Here is a 19,709-nt window from a genome sequence, read left to right as displayed (position 1 = left end):
GGCTCTGAAGGTTCTATAGTATTTTCCTACACAGATAAAAGTAATTTATGATAATAAAGCTTATGAGTACGCGCTCCAGTGCCGCTGCTCTCCTTCTCCCTCTCGGGAAAGCAAGCGAGCAACCCTCTAAAACTGCCGCTTCATCCCAGGGCTTGTTTTTCTATCGCCTTGGGTTTCAGTCCGCACAATTGCTGGGCTTAACAGAAACCACCGTAAATCACAAATGCTGTACAGGGAGAGACAACACATTAATACCCTGCAACCTCTGAAATCGTGGCCGGGGTGCCGGTGCAAGATCACCCCAGACCCCAGCTCCTTTCTGTTCCCAGAAAGCAGAGATTCCCCCGAAAATAAGACCTTTAAATGAAGAGCTGTTAGATCCCGACCTCACATGCGGGCAGCGTTCGCCGTTACGGAGCAAGGAATGAATTATTCCATAGTTGATCAAAAGCCTGTCAATACATTAGGGCAACGCCGAGCAAACCTCCATAAACACGAAACTCTGTATTCTGGAGTGAGCGACTTGCACCTTCGCCTCAAGTTTAAACCTTGCCTTGCCTCAGCAGGGAACTTGTTGCAGATCCTCTCCAGGCGTAATAACTAAACCGATTCTTCTTTCTTCCCCCCCCCCCCCCCCCCTTTCGTCTTAGTAATTAATTCGATCACCACGCTCTCGAGTGTGGTACAAGTGGTCCCAAAGTTCCAGCCCGGGCGGAGGGAGCCATGGGCAAGAAGGGACATTTTGAGTCAAAGGAGCGGCGGCCCCGAAAGAACATGGAGGCAAAAAAACCTCCCTGCTGCTGGGCCTGGCTTCACTGAAAAAGGGAATTCGGGAGGCCCTGGGCGCTGACGGTCGCCCCGTCGGCCCGCGCAGGCTAGAGCTGCAGGTCGACGGGGCGACCGTCAGCGCCGTTGAAATAGCGAAATTCCCCATGGATTGAAGCCGCCGAAACTTGGGCCTCGACGACATTTTGAGGCGCTGAGGGGAGAGGCGGGGTGCGCCCCCCTCCCTCCCCCGCTCCCGGCCCCGGGCAGCCCCGCTGCCATCTTAGCGCAGGGGAGCGGCGGGGAGGGGGCGCTGGTGGCCCCGGAGGGGGGGGGAGGAAGGGAAAGCCCCTCTCTTCCTCACCTTGATGTGGAAGCGGATGAGGGCCAGGCGGATGCAGTGCGCCATGCAGACGGGCGGCAGGAACCAGACCTTGGGCGGCGGGGTGCCCTTGTTCTGGACGTGGCTGACGATCTGCTGCGCCGTCTGGCGCTCGTTGCCCTGGCGCTTCACCCACTCGTGCAGCCGGGCCTTCTCCAGGGCGCCGTTGAAAAAGACGAAGAGCTCGATGTTGCCGTTGAAGCAGGCCTTGGCCAGGGCCGCCAGGTAGCCCAGCATGTGGTTCCACTGCCCGCCGCTCACCCAGTCCGTGTAGAAGCCGCCGTAGAGCCGGTGCAGGCAGTTGTCGGCGTCGATGAGGAGGCGCAGCGGGGTCTGGGGGGGCCGCTGGCGGCCCCCACCCACGAGGCTGCCCCGCGCCAGCTTCTGCAGCTCGACGGGCACGACGGCGCTGGGGCAGTGCTTCTCGATGTAGTCCTGGAAACCCTGCACTCCCATGGTGAGGACCGGGCGGCGGCGGCGGCGAGCGGGCGAGCGGGGGCCCGGCGGCGGCAGCAGCAGCGGCGGCGGGGTCTGGGCTCGGGCCGGGCGGCGCGGTGGCAGCTGTAGTTGCGGGTGGGCGGTGGGAGCGGTGGAGCCGGGTGGGAGCGCTGGCTGCCGTCGGTGGCTGTTCAGGGGGGAGTTGTATGGATTAGTGGGGGGCTCATGGCTGCCGCGGCCGCCATGTGCTGCTCTCACAGAGCCATGGCTCGGGGATCCGGGCTGCTGCCGCTGCGGCTCCGACTGCCGGGGGGAGGGGGAGCGGCACCGCGCGCAGGAAGCCAACCCGCCGCCGCCGCCGCCTGCGGCAGGGAGAGCGGAACGGGCGGGACTTGGCGGCGGCCGCCGCTGCCACTCACAGATGGCGCGGGGTGCGCGCGCGGCCGCCGGCGGAGGGCGGGAGGGTGGCGGGAGCGCGCCCCCAGCGCCGCCCCGCCGCCGTCCCGGGACCCGCCGCCCTCGCGGCCCCCCGTTGTCCTGCCCTGCCCTGCGGCTGTGGCGCGGCCCGCGCTGCCCGCCCGCCTTCGCCGTTGCATAACCCGGGCATGCGCGGGAGCGCGGGCGGAAGCGGATGGCGGGAAAGGGGAGGGGGTGCTGGGGGAGGTGGGAGGCCGCTCGGGACGGGCCCGGCGAGTTGGGCTTGGCTGGAGCGTCGCCATCCCGGCCCTGCCTCCGGAGTCCAACGGGCCGCGCCGCGGGTTCTCGGGCAGCAGCGTCCCCCTCGGCTCTGCTGCTGCTAGGGCCGGGGCAGAGCCGCCGCCGCCGCCATGGCGGGTCGGCGCTGAGAAAGCCGCGTCCCGGGCCCCCTTTGCTCGCCGGCTGGGGTCTTCTGTTGGGCCTGCACCACGGCGAGCAGTGGCCGCGCTGCCGTTTATAGCTCGGTTGGGCCCTGACGCGGGGTGCTGTAGAGTTTCCGGCCTCGGGCCGCCTGAGCGCTCTACTGGGCCACAGAGCTTTCCCCTCCGAGAGAACGGCAGCTTGGCCGTTACTTACAAATAATAATTACAGGCTCTTCTCGCTTCGCCCGCAACTGTGTATTTGTAGCTGCCGGTAAAACTTCCAGATGGGCTGGTTCAGCCTGGAGAAGAGAAGGCTCCTGAAGGGGAGACCTTAGAGCAGCTCCAGTGCCTAAAGTGTCTACAGTAAACCTGGAGAAGGGCTTTGCACGCGGGCCTGCAGGGACAGGCCAAGGGGAATGGCTTGAACCTGCCAGAGTGGAGACTGAGCTGAGCTCTTAGGCAGAAGCTCTTCCCTGTGAGGGTGCTGAGGCGCTGGCACAGGGTGCCCAGAGAAGCTGTGGCTGCCCCATCCCTGGCAGTGCTCAAGGCCAGGTCCCTTCCAACACAAACCTGTCTGGGATTTTTATGGCCTTTTGCCTTAGGATAATAACAGCAACTTAGTTGTTCTGTGTCTTGCAGGTATCAAGAAAATGTCCAGCTGCACATATTGTATATTCACATTAATACTGTATTGACTGGGTGGGGGGAATGTAATATTTATGCGGTTACAGGCAGGCAGGATTGGCACCTACAGTATTCCCACTGGGGAATAGCTGTTTCTCAGGGAGTAGGCTGGTTCCCTTACAGGCAGTGAAGCACTAGTGCTGGGCCACTCCCTGGATGTTTGCATCCAAGACCGTCTGGTATAGCAGAAGGATGATAAAATACTGTAAAGCTGTGGTAATAGTCAATGAGAAATACATGTTTCTTCCTAGAAATCTATTTTTGTCATGATCTGGGAGTGTGGTTTCCAAAGTGAGTAGCCTGATCTCTTTCCAAAGTATTTTTCCCTTGGACTTCCTTATTTTTCCTGTAAGAGCAGGCACATTATGGTAACATCAAAATAAAATGCTGTAGAACACTTTGACACACACAAAACATGGTAGCAGACCAATGGTGCTACTAGAAGGAAAGAGGATCAAGGAGAAAAAACTTAAGAATTCCAAAGATACCAAAGCATGCCAAGATTTGGTCAAAAGAACAAGTGCCAGCATACATGAAGTGCAGGTGGTCAGACATGCCTACATGTGTTCAGTGCTGTACCAAACAGTACAAGGTTTGATGAGAAACCAGACAGGCCATTCTAATCAGTCTTAAGAATCGAGAAATAGCTGATTGAAGGAGAATTCAATACTTGAGTCATTAATTGTCTCACAGGATATTTAGGTTCAGTCGCCTTAGGAATGGCTTTTCGGGTATAAGTGTTTTTTGTTTGTTTGTTTGTTTTTTACTTGTTTTGTTGGGTTTGGTTTGTTGTTGATTAAGAGGGAAAGACAAAAGCATCTGCCACCAGAAGCCTGGCTTTTAGCAGCCTAACACTTCCCATGGTGTTGGGCAGACACAGCAGAACTGAAAGCTGCCAGGCTCATGTGCCCATCCATAAACAGGACCCTTCCTCTCCTCCATGAGAGGAGGGAGTTAAATATACAGAGAAACAAGGTGCTTCAGGAAGTTGCTTGATACAAATAGCTGTCTTGATGCAACTAAAACTTTGGCCAGAGAAGAAAGCGATGGAAAAGAAGTGTAGTTTATGGAAAACAAAATTAAACTGGAAAAGAGGTAGACTAAGATAGACTTACAGAGCCTTTCACCACAGGTATGAAGGCAAGGTATATTTTCCTCTGCCAGCTGCAGGAAACCTACAGGAATCTCTAGGTTTTCTGCCTGTAAGAAAATGGTGCAGTAGAGGAAAAGGCAGTGAGGACCTTGCTGTCTCAGCAGTGAGACACTGCACGTTGCACTGTTAGCAGATGTTGATTGTGCACGGGAAGGGTTAATAAGGATTAATATTAAAGTCAGTGAGTCATTATCCAACTTGAAGAGAATTAGGAGTGGCTCCTTAGAAGGAAGGAACTGAACAGTCATTAGGAAGAACTTATAATGAATAACCATGTCAGGGCAAGAATGTGGAGATGAATGTTATCATTTTAGTCTCGATTCCTCTATTAACGAAACTTGGTCCCACTGTGAAATGAATATGGATATAAGCTGTTGAATGGGCTAGCCATGGTAATCTTGATAGGTACATTTGCCTGGGAATGGATACATATATTAACCGTGGAAAACACTTGTCTTACATGATTTCCCTTCATATTTCTCATCCTTTCTCACTATGGTGTGTCTCACTGTGGAGCTACTGTCCCAAAACTTCACAGTTCTTGCTGCTGTAGGAGCAAAACTCCCAGTCCTCCTTTTCACCATCAGGTCTGCAAATGGTCCTGTGGGCATGGTACTTTTCTGCGTTGTTATTTCAGTGCTCAAAGTGAAATAAGTTTTATATTATTTCAGTATTACATTTAAATATGGACATTTGCAAATAAAAATCCCTGATTCTGCTGTTACAACATAATTCTGCTGTTAGCTATTATTTCCATTCCCTGTCATCTAGAACATTTGACTGTAGTGGGGGTAGATAGCACGCAGCAATAAAACTGACCCTTGGTTCTCTCAGGCTGTATTGCTTGCATACCTACTTATTAAACATTTTCTTACAGAAGCTTGCAGAATCTTCATGTGATTTATATAAAACCAGGAAAATTATACTGGGACACTTCTGCAGGTTGACTTACCTTCATCCTCAAGATGTAAGTTATTACAAGTGATTTCCTTTCATTTGTTAGCTCACAGCTGTAGGCATGCCTGCCACTCAGGCTAAAATATTTACCAAAATAGAATAAATAAAAAAAAAACTTGTTGAAGTGCAAAAAAGATTGTGGGGACAAAATCTGTCACTTGCTGTAGTCTTGCTCTGATTTTGTAACATAGCACTACTGGGTGAGACATCCCCCTCTCTTGTACATTTGGTTGGTGCAATTAAACTATATAAATCACCCAAAATTTATACAACTAAAGAATTTCCACGTTCAGGTATCTCTCAGCTTTCCAAAATACCTACAAACTCCATCTTGCTTTAGCATACAATAACTTTTTTCAAATATCTGTGATACCTATGGCACAACATTTTCCTTTTAGGCAATAAAATGTTCCTTTGGGAGACACCTGAGTTACATAAAGGCTTAGAAGTCTCCATCAGCATCAGCTCTTTGAGGAGTTTCACTCTGGAACTTCTTTCATTTCCAGCTTTCTGCAAGACATAAGGTTGAAGAACCCATAGGTGACTGCTCAGCTTAGATTTATTGCTTGTAGTTCATTTTTTCTTACATTGTTCCTCCAGCAAAAATTGGGTAATACAAATTTTCACGGATTCTTTTGTAAAGCATTCTCTCTGCAAAGAAGGTTTTGCTGAAATTTTTAGTTTCAGCTGCTCTGTTCTCACCCATCAAACATTCCCCCACACTAACACTTCAACTTACTTGAAAATTGTAAGAAATAGTTGCAGCAATACCTGATGAATATGACTTGCATTTTTTTGCTGGTGTTAAGCCTTTTCTGTTGAGTGTATATATCCACTGTGCTACAGCATGGACCTTCTGCAGGAGGCTGGTGCTATGGAGGAAAATATTCCGCACTTTACCACTGGCCACCATGAACTTTGGTGATGGATTGCCTTGAGGAATATTAATCTGCTGTTTAGTGCTGCTCTTGCATTGGCCATGTAGAATTTGTGCCTTTCTCAAGCTCTTTGTTTCTTTTAGCTTAAGCCACTGGTTTGAATCTGAAGATGGTTAGTGAAGACAGTAAGAGATGTACAAGAATCACAGAATCACAGGCTGGTTTGGGTTGGAAGGAACCTTAAAGCTCATCCAACCCCTGCCACATGCAGGGACACCTTCCACTAGAGCAGTTTGCTCCAAGCCCCTTCCAGACTGGCAAAGAACACTGCCAGAGATGGGGCAGCCACAGCTTCTGTGGGCACTCTCTGCCAGTGTCCACTGGAGTCCCTTGAAAGAGCAGGTTTTGGTCTTTTCATTCTCCTTTACCAGCTGGCCTAATGGACCTTTAACGTTTTGTGAGAGTTGAGAGTAAATCCTACTTCTTTGCCTAAGAGAGGGCTGCTGGCTTCTATTCTAGCACTCAGGAAGTCTGCTCTCCTTGCACTTGCCTCATGCAAATACGTGCCCAGTGTTGACTATACAGAAGATTGTTTTTTTTCTCCCTCATAATGGCATTTGCTTTTTTATTCAACAGAATGTAGAATTACCCAAAGCACGCTCTTCCTCATTACATTTTTCACTCTTAGTCAAAAGCCATTTTGTGGTAGGCTGCTTTATTTCATGCATCCGTGTTTACTATCAAGATAAACTGCTACTGATTCTTGATAAGTTCTTCAGAGATTTTCTCACATTTCAGGCCCTCAGGTAAGTCATTTGAGACCAGTCAGTCTTTCCCAAAATTTCTAAATCCACCTGAATACTTCCATATTCAGGACTGTTTTCTGTATGTTGTCTCTAACTACTTCCTGTCTTTACTGTGAGGGTGGTGAGGCCCTGACACAGGTTGCCCAAAGAGGTGGTAAGTGCTCCATCCCTGGCAGTGTTCAAGGCCAGGTCGGACAGTCTTGGGTGGGTCTAGGGTGAGGCATCCCTGCCCATGACAGGGGGTTTGGAACTGGATGATCTTAAAGTCCTTTCTAACCCTAGCTATTCTATGATCCTGTGAAGTGGAGGTTAATCTAAATAGGTGACACTGGGGCAGAAGCCCAGCAAGGACACCAGTGGTGGAGCAAAGACTCTTTCCAGTGTCTTTTTGTTACTTGGGGATTTCCCTTTGCATCTTAATTTTGCTGTGAGATACTTGTAATACTTTCTCCTGTTCCAGTTGTTGGCCTGTGCTTTGATGGGTTGTCAGTTATCCAGTAGACTATTAGTTTACTATCATTAGCATTTACTTACATCTCCCCTGGAGCACCTCTTCTTAAAGTTGTGGCTATGACAAACCCCACATCCCGTTTTCTAGTACTTGGTCTCTTGTTCGTCCTGAGACAGCGTATTTTATGTTTTTGAAAAAAGCAGTTTTAGGAACTGTATTATATTTGAATGGGCAGCAATTTATGTTCTTTGCATGAACACTTTGTATGAGTGGGGACTGCAGAATGAAAGCGTACAAGGAGCTGCGTGTTCTTCCTGAGCAGGCATTACAAGCCTGCTTGTTGGCAACCACTTTAGAGTTGCGTTTTTTTCTCTCTTGTTGGGCCAGTTGACCAGTTAATATTCTCTTTCAGTCTATTTTATTTCTCTTTCAATATTTCCCAAAGGTATCTGCTGCTTTCCAAATAATTTCTTTAGGCCCTACAAATACTAGCAAAACATGCCAGGCCAACACCAAAATCTTGTAGATGGGACATAGGATCACAGGCTGATTTGGGTTGAAGGGACCTTAAAGCTCATCCAGTTCCAACCCCTGCCACGGGCAGGGACACCTTCCACTGGAGCAGCTTGCTCCAAGCCCCTGTGTCCAACCTGGCTTTAAACACTGCCAGGGATGGGGCAGCCACAGCTTCTCTGGGCACCCTGTGCCAGCGCCTCAGCACCCTCACAGGGAAGAATTTCCTCCTTATACACGCATCTTATAGAATCATGAAATTCCAACCAAACCATGGAATGGTTTGGGTTGGAAGGGACCTTAAAGCAAACCCATTCGGAGCTCAGCCCTGTACAGACATGGGGTAAATGGGGATGTTGCTCCAGCAAACTTTTAGGGCAAAAGATGACTGGCAATGAGTCCTGGGAGTGTATGGGAAAAGCAGCCTCACAGAGGAGGGGGCAAGTGCCACTGGCTGGAAGAATTCTTCCTTTCAGAGAACAAGCAGTGCTTTCAGAGCAGTGGATACTTAGCCGCGGCACACAGTATGCAGATTACATCAGGTCCATTCGCTACCCTGCATTATATTTAAGAAACAAAAGTGTGAACATTTTCAGTTCTAAATTGGAGTTTGCAAAAGTAAAAAACGTAAATAAGAAAGGCATTAGGAAGCAGGCAAGAGGAGCTGGTGGAGAGCAGAAGAACTGGTTCATGAAAAACCTGGAACAGTGGCATGCTGTTCTCTGGGTATTAATGAAGAGTTGTGTAAGACACACAGAAAGGCAGTATTTAAAGTATATTCTACAGTGCTTTTTTCAGGAGCATCAGTTGTGTTACAGACAGATACTAATACATTACTACAGCTAGACACAACACCAAATACGATGCATTTGTAAGTGGTATCGTCCAAAGAGAACATAGGAGCTAAAAATCTATACTATGGCCGTTTCAGAGGCAGCTATTTATCTTTCTAACATCTTAAAAACGTCATTTTTTTTTGGCATTTATGCAATTAACACAGGTATCTAAAGCACATAAGTGACAGATTTAGCTACCTAAATGGGGGATATAGATGCCGGTTTGGGAACACCATCCAAGCCATACCTTCACTTTCAGTTCTTTCTCTTACCCAAACATACACCAGCATGGTATACCAGTGTATCACCCATAGCTGTAGACAGCCCTGTTAACTTGTCTTACCATGGGCTGCCCTTATTTCATGACTAAACTCCTGATGCACAATGCTGTACTCTGAAAGCCAAGTAAAAATAAAAAAAATAAAAAAAAAGGAAATTTATTTGAATTGCAACTTACGAAGTTGTGGGGCTGTGCCTGCCCCAGTCTGCACGCAGGATGAAGTGAGCTTACAAAATCCAGGCTTTTAGCACAGTGGGCTGGACACAAGGGACATTTTGGGCCTTTCCAGTCACAGAATGGTTCTGCGTGTCTGTCCTTGTGGGCACGACTGCGCTCCTGGGACAAGGTGCTCCTTGAGTTGGTGCAGTTAGAGAAGAGGAAGAGCAGACACAATCCTCCTGTTGTCCAGATGTGGCCCATGAGCCACCAATTAGGCTGTTGGGAACTACAGCACTCAGTTCAAAGGGCTGTTAATTGTATTTTAATGGCAATTTAAGTGACACTGCTGATCATTTCAGAAACATTCAGATCACGAATTACTGGGACGTTGTGGTGCTTTAAGCAGGCAAAGCACTGTAGATACATCAGATGGGGGAGGTGAATTCCTCCTGAGGGACAGTAGTGATACGACAATGGGGAATGGCTTTAACTGGCCAGAGGGGAGACTGAGCTGAGCTCTTAGGCAGAAGCTCTTCCCTGTGAGGGTGCTGAGGTGCTGGCACAGGGTGCCCAGAGAAGCTGTGGCTGCCCCATCCCTGGCAGTGTTCAAGGCCAGGTTGGACACAGGGGCTTGGAGCAAGCTGCTCCAGTGGAAGGGGTCCCTGCCTGTGGCAGGGTTGGAATGGATGGGCTTTAAGGTCCATTCAACCTAAACCATTCCATGGTGCTATGATTCTATGAAGTGACATTATTAATGTTCTCAATGTCTTTCAATGGTCTCCCACTTACCACAAGCGTCATCCCTTGTTCATAGGCCCAAACCTCTGCCCTGACTGTTCGTACCTGTGATTACATTCATTAACCAAAATTCTACCAATACTAATAAAATACTGTAATAAATATGAACTAAAATGTTTAGTTAATATTTTGGAGGAGCAGTGGTGGAGTCCTGGGAATTTTGGTTTCCACGGCTGGTGATTTGATACCTGCCAGAAGCATTAAATTCCTTTCTGAATGTTTACTTGTATTTTGTACAAGATGCCCATAGTCTGTTGAGGAATCCATTCTCCAGAAAAAATATTTAGAGTGCAGATCACAGTTTTCCCCTTCAGAAATTCAGCCAAAACAAACTGGATCTGCTAATCACTGACAACATAGCAGTGGTCAAGGTATTTGTACATAAAATGCTCTATCAGTGAGAATAAAGCACACATTTTACAGAATCACGGAATGATTTGTTTTGGAAAGGACCTGAAAGCTCCTCCAGTTCCAACCCTGCCACAGGCAGGGACACCTTTCACTAGAGCAGGTTGTTCCAAGCCCCTGTGTCCAACCTGGCCTTGAACACTAACAGGGATGGGGCAGCCACAGCTTCTCTGGGCAACCTTTGCCGGGGTCTCAGCACCCTCATCTTGCCCATGTAATAGATATCTAGTAATAAATGAAAAAGCTGCTTAAGGCCTTTCCTAAAATATGCTTTCATGAGAAGAGAGGTTAACTGCAGTACACTGGATTTTAAGTGCCAAAGCTAAGCGTTAGAATTCTGACGAGACTTTTACTGATGCAGGACAAAGGAGGTTTGGTTTCTCATTGAAAGTAAAATGCATGTAAATAAATGCTAACACTGATTAATTTTTTTTTTTTGTGAAGATTTATGTGAGTCCCTTTACAGCCCCAGAGTGCAATAGGTTTCACTAATCTCCCCTCAAGTCTGTGTGGGATTGCAGGCACAGGAAAGGAGCGAGGAGTGAGCTCTGTGCTGCACCCGGGCAAGCTTTACACCCAAAGACAGTGATCCTGCACCCATGGGATGCACCTGTTTGTGTGAGCAAGGCCCCACTGCTGCATTAGGGGAGACATTTGGTTGTGCAGATGAGGTAGCTGGGACAAAACGAGGTTTGCATATGGGAAGGATTCCGTGTGCAGGTGTCAAGGTGGTTTTTTTTGCAGCTGTTTGAGCTGGGACTTCTGCTGACAACATAAAGGCTGGGTCTCACTTGCTTGGGCACTGCTGTAAGCATGTTATTTAGGTGCCTCTCCTTTTCCTTCAGGCTGGGCAGCAATTGTGTTTTGGGAAACCGAAGGCTTGAAAATTTCTTGCACTTTGTTACTAAATGGTGGGAGTTTTCCTTTTACAGTGTTGATAGTGTTTGAAACTGAGGAGTTCTTAGGGCAATTAAGTTCTCCCTTTCCTGTTTCAGCAAACGTTCTCCTGAATTGCCAGTGCATGCTGACTGATCTCCCAGTGTGCACAGATTAGTAGACCTGAGCTGAGGCCAGCTACGTGCTGTCTTTGAGAGGTAACATTTAACTCATGTATTCCCAGGTTTTGTTATTAAAGATCCTTCATTTGATTTCCATTCATTTCAGAAAGGACCAAGTATCCTGGTGTCTTAGGGTTTTTTGCCTGATGTACACAGATTATTTTCTTACCTTCATTTGTTCTTTTAAAGAGATACCACTTGAATTTACCCTGTGACTTTCTTGCCTTCAGTGTAAGTCAAGAAAGTATTGAAAGTTTAGAGAATGATAAGTTTTTGAATAACGTGACTCTTTCCTTTGCAAGAGATGAAAAGAGTAAAAAACTAGCAAGCTCCTTGCTGGTGGACAGAAAACCTTACTGCTGAAAGTCGTACAAACATGCAGCCTAGGTCGCATTCAATGTCTTGATTGCCATAAGACTAGAAACATTACTTAGCATGAATTCATAGTCTAGTTCTGAAAAAGAAAGAAAAAAAGGTAAATATTGCATAATTCTCAGTAATAACATTCTTATTTTCCAGAAGACATCAGTTTAATCCTCCAGGTACTCTCAGTATATAGAGCAACTTTTGCTCTCCCCCTACGTAATACAGCGCAGGAGAGTGTCTCTTTAAATTAATTTATAAAATAATTCAGGACTGTGGGTGTCTTTGATCTGTTCCTCTCTGCTAAAGTACAGAAGAGAAGAACATGTCGCTTAGCAACCCCAGCCAGGACTGGGGGGAGGTGGCGAGGGATGGATGGATGGTCCAGAGTCACCAAAGGGAAAGATTCATCCCCACCAGAAAACTCAACTTCTAAAGATGCTTCTCCAAAATAAAGAACGCAAATAAACAAACACGGGGTCTTGCAGAATGAGGTATTTTCACTTCTTTATTTAACTTCTTTTTCCCCCCACTTCCAGTCTATTAATGGTAATCTTAGAACCAGCTCAGAAAGTCAGGCACGGGATAGGCACTGCAGGATTGAACAGCTTAAGGACCGGAGCTATTGGAAAGAATCTGAAGTCTTATTTTTAAAACAGTTAAGCCTATTTCACATTGAATTTATATTGTCAAGTCTGATCATAAGCAATTTCATACGTCTGTTTTCATCTGAACACCTCAAGTAAAGTTTGTGTGACTCTCATCCTGATTTACAGTTGCTTAAGCAGCACCAGACTGACTTATTTAGGGTAAACCACCTTGTTGTAAATAAAAATCTGCATTTCTCTAAATGGTTCCCAGGCCGTGATGAGCTGATAACTAGGTAACATCTTAGTAACTTTCAAAAAATACCAATTAGGAAAATACCTTTGCACTGATGTTGATGAGCAGCAGAGAACTCTACCATTTCTGCAACTGGAAGACAATGATGTCCTACAGAGCAAATACCATCTCAGACCACTCCTGCTCATCTTGTTTCTGACCAGTGCTGTCCTAGAGCAGCCCTAATTCATCTTTTCCTTTTGCTACAGAAATCAGCCATCAAACCCCACAGCCCTGCATGGCTGAATTATGGAACAGAAAACTGCTGCAAAAACACTGTGTAAGAGGAAGAATGACAGAACCAGCCCACTTCAGTGTGCTTCACACAGATGAAAAATCTCTCCTAATTAAAGGTAAACGGCTATGCCTGATCTTATATTAATGATCATAAAAGTTGTTTAAAATCTGCTTAATTTTTATGTCACTTTCCATCTCCTAATGACCTGTAACTTATTGCTGAACATATCACAGTACAGTTAAGCCCTAAATGCTAGCGGTTCACATTTCTCCCAGAGCTCAGTACAGCCAATACTGTGCTCAAATTCTGCAGTAAAACTGCAGATTATTAGAGCAAATGCATAGCCCTGTCTACAGGCTAGAAGCTTATCTAAACCGGCATCTACTGCATATTCCAGCAGTTACACGCATACTCAAAACTGGACACTATTGCACTATGAAGTAGCATTTTATTTTATCTAGTAAGGGCAGTGATAAATGATAGCGTAGACTTCCTTAAGATCTAAGTTTCTTAAATAAATTGATACATAAGTAACAAGATCATTTTTTTTTACCCATATGCAGCAAAGACCAGTAGATGAGAATCCTGTCTCCAGTGAGATCAATGGGAATTTCACTGGTTACTGCAGCGGTACCTGGGTTTTACCCAGGTTCTCTGAGAGGCTGTTTTCTGGATTGGCATCACTTATGTAATGTGATTCTTTCTTTCATGAAATTTCAATAAGAGAAAAGTGTAAAGCACTTGGCATTAAGTGGTCTAAGTTTGTTAACATACAGCATTTAGAATGCAGCGCAAATGAGAGGCAATAATGATAACTGTGGACATTTCAGTAAAAAATACTTCTGGAGAAGCTTTTATAGACTCTGCATTTTGGTTTTTAACAACTGTTTTCTCTATGGTTTCATTATGATCCAAACAAATGTGGAGGCTCCATTTGAAATGTCGCAAGCTGAAGCAAACCCCATTGACTTGACTTTATCTATGCTCTCAGTTACACCAGGGTCAACAATTCTTTACTGTAACTTAATCCTGAATAAGTACTTTTCTGACTGCTGGGATCAAGTGGGAGGAGGAGTCCAGCAACAGTGGAACCCTTTTATTTGCCCTTGTGTTTACAGTACCAGTTCATGTACCTAGTGGGTTTTATTTTTAGGAAACAGAAATATGAGATATCCAGGAGTCTGAGATTACCTTAGTTGGGGATTCTTGTTATTACATAAAATTTATGTGATTCCTCTAACAGAGACAGATCATCTCCAGCTTCTCAAGCAGACTTCATGGGGCTGATAGTTTGCAGAATATGGTTTGCACTACGCTGACATAAAACCCTGTACAATTAACAAAGATTTCTGGTTATGGCATTCAAGTTACCAAATCAGGATGATACATCAAAAAAGCATGCAGATAAGGCATCATTTGCCCAAACATGTCATCAGAAACTGACTTCCCAAAGGTATGTCTCAAGCTGCAGAATGAAAACACTGATGTGTGATATTTTTCCATTTCAGAGTGATCATTACAATATCACTGTGATGCGGACTACCTTCTGTACTCCTGAATCCCAGTACTGGAAGAGGAAGAGTAATCTTAGTTCGCAGAAGCATCACATTGGAGAACTCTCAGTTTGGTGCAAAAATTCTTGAAAATATGTTGGCCCAGCCAACAGTATTGGGGAAAAGAAGATTTTCTTTGGCATGGGACATAGCACGGTGCCAGCATCTCTTCTTAAGCTAAAATTTATCAGACTCTTTCTCCTCTCATCTCCTCCTAAAGGAAAATACATTTATTCAGCTTTTTTTTTTTTTTTAGGCTGCATAGGAAAGTTTGAAGTTAAAAATAAATCTCAGATCCTTCTTAGTAGAGGGATCCCATTGCCCTCTGCAAAAGAGTAGGTGATTAAAGAGAGGTGTTTTGGTATTTAGGGCTCAGTTTCCCCAGTGATCAGTACTTTTCAGCAAAGAACTGCAGCAGTTACTGTCCAGAGAAGCTGGACATCTTCACTGCTTGCACAACATGTCTCTTGTCACCAGAGAGCTGCATATAAATGGACTGAAAAATTCCCCAAAATGCTTTGATGCTGCATATATGCAGAATTTGAAAGGATTGGGAGGTTATTTTAGAAAGGAAATATAAGTCTATGCAAAATGTTGGGTGATATAAAGGAAAGTCAGGAAATTCATGTAGGTTTTCTCTCCACGTAAGGTGCACAGGCCACAGAGCTGCTGCAAGGGCTGGAGCAGCTCTGCTCTGGAGCCAGGCTGAAAGAGCTGGGCTGGGTCAACCTGGAGAAGAGAAGGCTCCCGAAGGGGAGACCTTAGAGCAGCTCCAGTGCCTAAAGGGGCTGCAGGAAACCGGGAGAGGGGCTTGGGACAAGGGCCTGTAGGGACAGGCCAAGGGGAATGGCTTGAACCTGCCTGGGAGGAGACTGAGCTGAGCTCTTAGGCAGAAGCTCTTCCCTGTGAGGGTGCTGAGGCGCTGGCACAGGGTGCCCAGAGAAGCTGTGGCTGCCCCATCCCTGGCAGTGCTCAAGGCCAGGTTGGACACAGGGGCTTGGAGCAAGCTGCTCCAGTGGAAGGTGTCCCTGCCTGTGGCAGGGGTTGGAGCTGGATGAGCTTTAAGGTCCCTTCTGACACAAAACAGTCTGGGATTCTGTCATTTACTAATGAGTGAACTTTGATTTAGTTAACGTAATCTAGGTAAGGTTTTGATAATGCCACAGGCTTAAATCTGAGTTACATCCTAGAAATACTGGTTAGAAGGGACCCCAGGATCATCATCTGCCTTCCACTCAAAGCAGGACTGTCACCAACACTGGGGCAGTTCTGCTATGATTTTACCTAGGCAAATCTTGGTTGCCCACTTTGAGTAACCTCTTCCTTATTGCAGGAGCCTCCTGGGGAAGCAGTTTTTCGTAATGACAAGTCTGAACCTCCCAGGCTGCTGTGTGTGGCCACTGCCCTTTACTAAGCCATCTGTCACAAAGAGCTTGGCCCTGTCTTCTTTCCAGCTCTCATTCACATGGTTGCACCTTGCTATTAGATGACCCCTTAGGCCCCCTGCACCAGAATGAAAACCCACAGCCTCCCTGATCTCCTGAAGCATGTTAACTGTTCCTAGCCATCCCAGTAGCCCACCGCTACCTTCCCTTCCCATTTCTGAATGTCCTCTTGACCTGGGGGGGGCGGGGCAAAAGCCAGACACAGGATTCCAGGTGTGACATCACTAGCTCAGAGGAGACAGGGATAATGTGTTTCCTCAACCTGCCAGACACCCTTTTTCAAAAGTAGGCCAATGTACAGTTTGCCCCATTGACAACAGGCACACCATTTGACCTGACATTCCCTGTAACCGCCAAGTCCTCTGTGCCAGGGCTGCTGCTCAGCCAGGCAGTTCCCAGCCTCTCCTGGTACATGGCATTGCTCTGCCCAAGACTATATACATTTTGATCTGTTTGGTCACATCCTAAGTTCCTGAAGGTCCCTCCACAGAAGTTAGTATTTGGCATGTCAGCAACTCTGATTTGATGTCATCTTCATATCTGCTATTTCTGCATTCTGTATCATCATCAAGGTCATCAGTGAAGACACTCAACAGTATCAGCGTGGTGTTGACTCTGGGGCACTCTGCTTCACTCTGCCACCAAACAGATGTTGAGACAATGGTGGCTGTCTATCAGTCTGGAACTGCTCTGGGCTTTCTGACTGTGACACACGAACTAAAGGAAGAGCTGGTTTTCTGTTTGGTACCTTAACTGGTAACCTATTCTTAAAGTGTTTTAGCAGATGGTAGTGGGCTACATAGTGTGCAATAGTAGCAAAGGCAAAACACTGCTTAAATTTAGTTGAATTCTGTAAATAGACTTCTAAAAATTACATTAAACAAAAAATGTCCTTGCCATGTAGCTTTTCTTCATTTTTCAATACCTAGTCTGGCATTTTGGAGTGTAGAAAATTTCTATCGCAATTAAAAAATTAACATTTGACTTTTATTCTGCATTGGAATCAAACCAATCTCTCACCATGGGGCGGGTGGATGACAGATCTGTCTCTGCAGTCCACATTTTCAGTTTAAGAGTCACAGAATCCCAGACTGGTTTGCGTTGGAAGGGACCTTAAAGCTCATCCAGCTCCAGCCCCTGCTGCGGTCAGGGACCCCTTCCACTGGAGCAGCTTGCTCCAAGCCCCTGTGTCCAACCTGGCCTTGAACACTGCCAGGGATGGGGCAGCCACAGCTTCTCTGGGCACCCTGTGCCAGCGCCTCAGCACCCTCACAGGGAAGAGCTTCTGCCTAAGAGCTCAGCTCAGTCTCCCCTCAGGCAGGTTCAAGCCATTCCCCTTGGCCTGTCCCTACAGGCCCTTGTCCCAAGCCCCTCTCCAGGTTTCCTGCAGCCCCTTTAGGCACTGGAGCTGCTCTAAGGTCTCCCCTTGAGGAGCCTTCTCTTCTCCAGGCTGACCCAGCCCAGCTCTCTCAGCCTGGCTCCAGAGCAGAGCTGCTCCAGCCCTTGAAGCATCTCTGTGGCCTCCCCTGGCCTCGCTCCAACAGCTCCACATCCCTCTTGTGCTGTTTCCCCAGAGCTGATGTTTTCAGTAAATAAGCAGCTTAATTCTCTGCCATCTAAGCAGTGTCTCTTGTGCTGCCCTGTTGGTTCAAACTGGCCTGTGTGTTTCTTTGCATAGGTACGTGCTCACCACCTGGCCTTGCTCCAACAGCTCCAGGTCCCTCTTGTGCTGTTGTCCCAGAACTGGACGTGGTACTGCAGGGGGAAGTCTCACGAGAGAGGGTCTTTCTTACCTGCATCCCACCGAAGTGTAACATTCTAACAGATCTGTCTCCGCAAAACACACTTTCCAGCAAAACATCACAAGTCCACAAATATACTTTCCATATTGTTTTTTTAAATCTGAATTATAATAAGAAAAAAAGGGTATGCGATTCCTTCTACCAAAAAGAGACATCCAACATAAAATCCAATTCTAAAATGACTATTTCAGTGATTACTTGTAATCTGTGCAGTTTCATCTGCTTCATAATACCCAGCTTAGTGTTAGATCTAAAAAAAGAATGCAATGAGAAAATCGTTCCTTTGATATGCATTAAATTATTCAGTTAGTAAATTAGTGAATTTTATCCTGAGTGTTACTAGCTATTAGTATGTTACACTGCTTGATGTTGCTCATGAAGAATGCATATAAAATGAGGACAAGATTTCCCTTTTGAAGTTGCTACCACTTGAGTTGTTGACATTTTTTAATTGGTGGCTGTCCTCTTGAATGCAGTGTTCTGCTGTCTGCTTTTAGGAGAGATTCTTCATTTTTAATTTGTTCTCTCATTGATTAGACCTTTTTTTTTTTCAGTGGGTACCTCTCAGAATAATTAGCCTTTCAAGGGAACCATGTTCTCCTAAATAGTTATTAATTACTGTCTCACCAGTTCAGTATACTTAGGCCTTTTTCACTGGGAGTGTTTCAAGCTTACATCTGGCCTAGTCACACCATGCCTGGTACCACTAAAGATAGCAGGAATCTCACTGCAGATTTCAGGAAGAACAAGATCAGACCCTAGGAGTGAAGAAAGATCATTTGCATTCCCTTTGGCTTTCAAAGGTGTCTCTTTTCTAGGAGAACCTACAAACATTTCTTCAGGCTCCGGGACAGGATTGAGGAGGGAGAGAAATGAGTGAAGGAGAACAAGGTAATTCCATCAGAGCAAGGATACCGTCTTCAAAGACACTGTCAGCTTCAGCAGCTGGGCTAATGAGCCTCAATTATACTGCTAGTCTTAGAGTACTGGAAACATACAGCACCCTTTTACTTACAGCCAGTCTATGGCATATAAAAATAAACCCATTGAAACCAACAAGTCATTTTGCATCTGAAGTTATTTTCCCACTAAAGAGCCAAGGATCTTCAAGAATAATGTACTTGTAGAAATTACTGCCAGTGTTACAGCACAATTAAAGAGCATGGTGGATGATAAAATACTCCAACATGTCATGCACTGCTGCAATCATCTCATCCCATCCTGGTTCATGTTTGACTTCTTTAAGACAGTTCTTGTCCCTTCGCTTACTCTTGTCTTTAACCTTAAAACTTACCGTGAGCATTGCCAGCTATTCTCCTGCTAAAATGCAGTCTTCCTTTTGTATGTCAGACTCTCTGTTCTATTTGGTCTTTCAAAACAGACTGGAACATCATCCTCATTCTTTCTCTGCCTCCCTAGTAAGCCCTCCCGCTCTCATTCCCTGCTTCCTCCACACTTGGTCATTAAGGAGCCGCTCCCACAAACATGAATTCCCCTGTCATTCCTGGACAGGCTTTTCTTAACACCAGAACCTGTGCCCATGTCTCTAGCATTCTTTGACGGTGGAGTTACCTGTTCAAGTTCAGTACATTAAATTGGGGTGTGTTAGAGTCTCTTCCAAGCTTGTCCCATTGATTTATTTCCCAGATTCTATAAGAAGTCTGATCACATTGCTTTTTTTTGTCATTCCCATCCAGGGATGGGAAGCTTCTGCAGAGGTTACACTGTGGGTCAGCCTGTACACAGATTATATGTAAACTTGACAGTTATTTCTCCATGACAGAAATAGCATTTAAGATACATCCTTTTCTATCCTAACTGAAAAATAAAGCTTTGAACTAGGCTCTGATGACCTTATGACTCACATCCATAACATCTGTTACTGCTCTTTGCATTCTCAATACCCTCCTTGCCCCACCTCACCAGCCACCTCTTTCACTAGGAAATTACGGACTCGTCTCTCCAACAGGTGATAATCCCAGAATTTTCTCTGCGGCCAGGACTTCATCCACGAAGCTACC

General features: G+C 46.2%; 1 protein-coding gene and 1 long non-coding RNA gene across 4 annotated transcripts in view; one reads left to right on the top strand and one right to left on the bottom strand.

Moving 5' to 3' along the window:
- FAM120A (family with sequence similarity 120 member A) overlaps window positions 1–1,976 on the bottom strand; it is a 54,735-nt gene extending 52,759 nt beyond the window's left edge. The window contains exon 1 of one of the 2 annotated variants that reach the window (XM_061357769.1): window positions 1,130–1,976. In XM_061357769.1, coding sequence (XP_061213753.1) covers window positions 1,130–1,603 — 474 coding nt within the window. In that variant the 5' untranslated portion in view covers window positions 1,604–1,976. The remainder of the gene's footprint in view (window positions 1–1,129) is intronic. The other variant, XM_061357768.1, reaches the window with a different exon arrangement.
- On the top strand, window positions 1,478–13,688 carry LOC133214677 (uncharacterized). 2 transcript variants are annotated; one of them, XR_009726192.1, is made up of 4 exons: window positions 1,478–1,604; window positions 11,343–11,441; window positions 12,083–12,262; window positions 12,860–13,688. It is a non-coding gene; the product is annotated as an uncharacterized LOC133214677 (long non-coding RNA). The 2 variants fall into 2 exon arrangements; XR_009726191.1 differs by having other exon boundaries at window positions 12,078–12,262.
- The last annotated feature ends 6,021 nt before the right edge of the window (window positions 13,689–19,709 follow it).

The sequence above is a fragment of the Neopsephotus bourkii genome, unplaced genomic scaffold, assembly GCF_033783945.1.
Source record: "Neopsephotus bourkii isolate Nb327-2 ecotype Australia unplaced genomic scaffold, CSIRO-AGI_Nbou_v1 NB_923, whole genome shotgun sequence".
Taxonomy (NCBI): domain Eukaryota; kingdom Metazoa; phylum Chordata; class Aves; order Psittaciformes; family Psittacidae; genus Neopsephotus; species Neopsephotus bourkii.
Note: the sequence above shows the minus strand (reverse complement) of the source record. Positions and strands in the feature narration are given on the sequence as shown.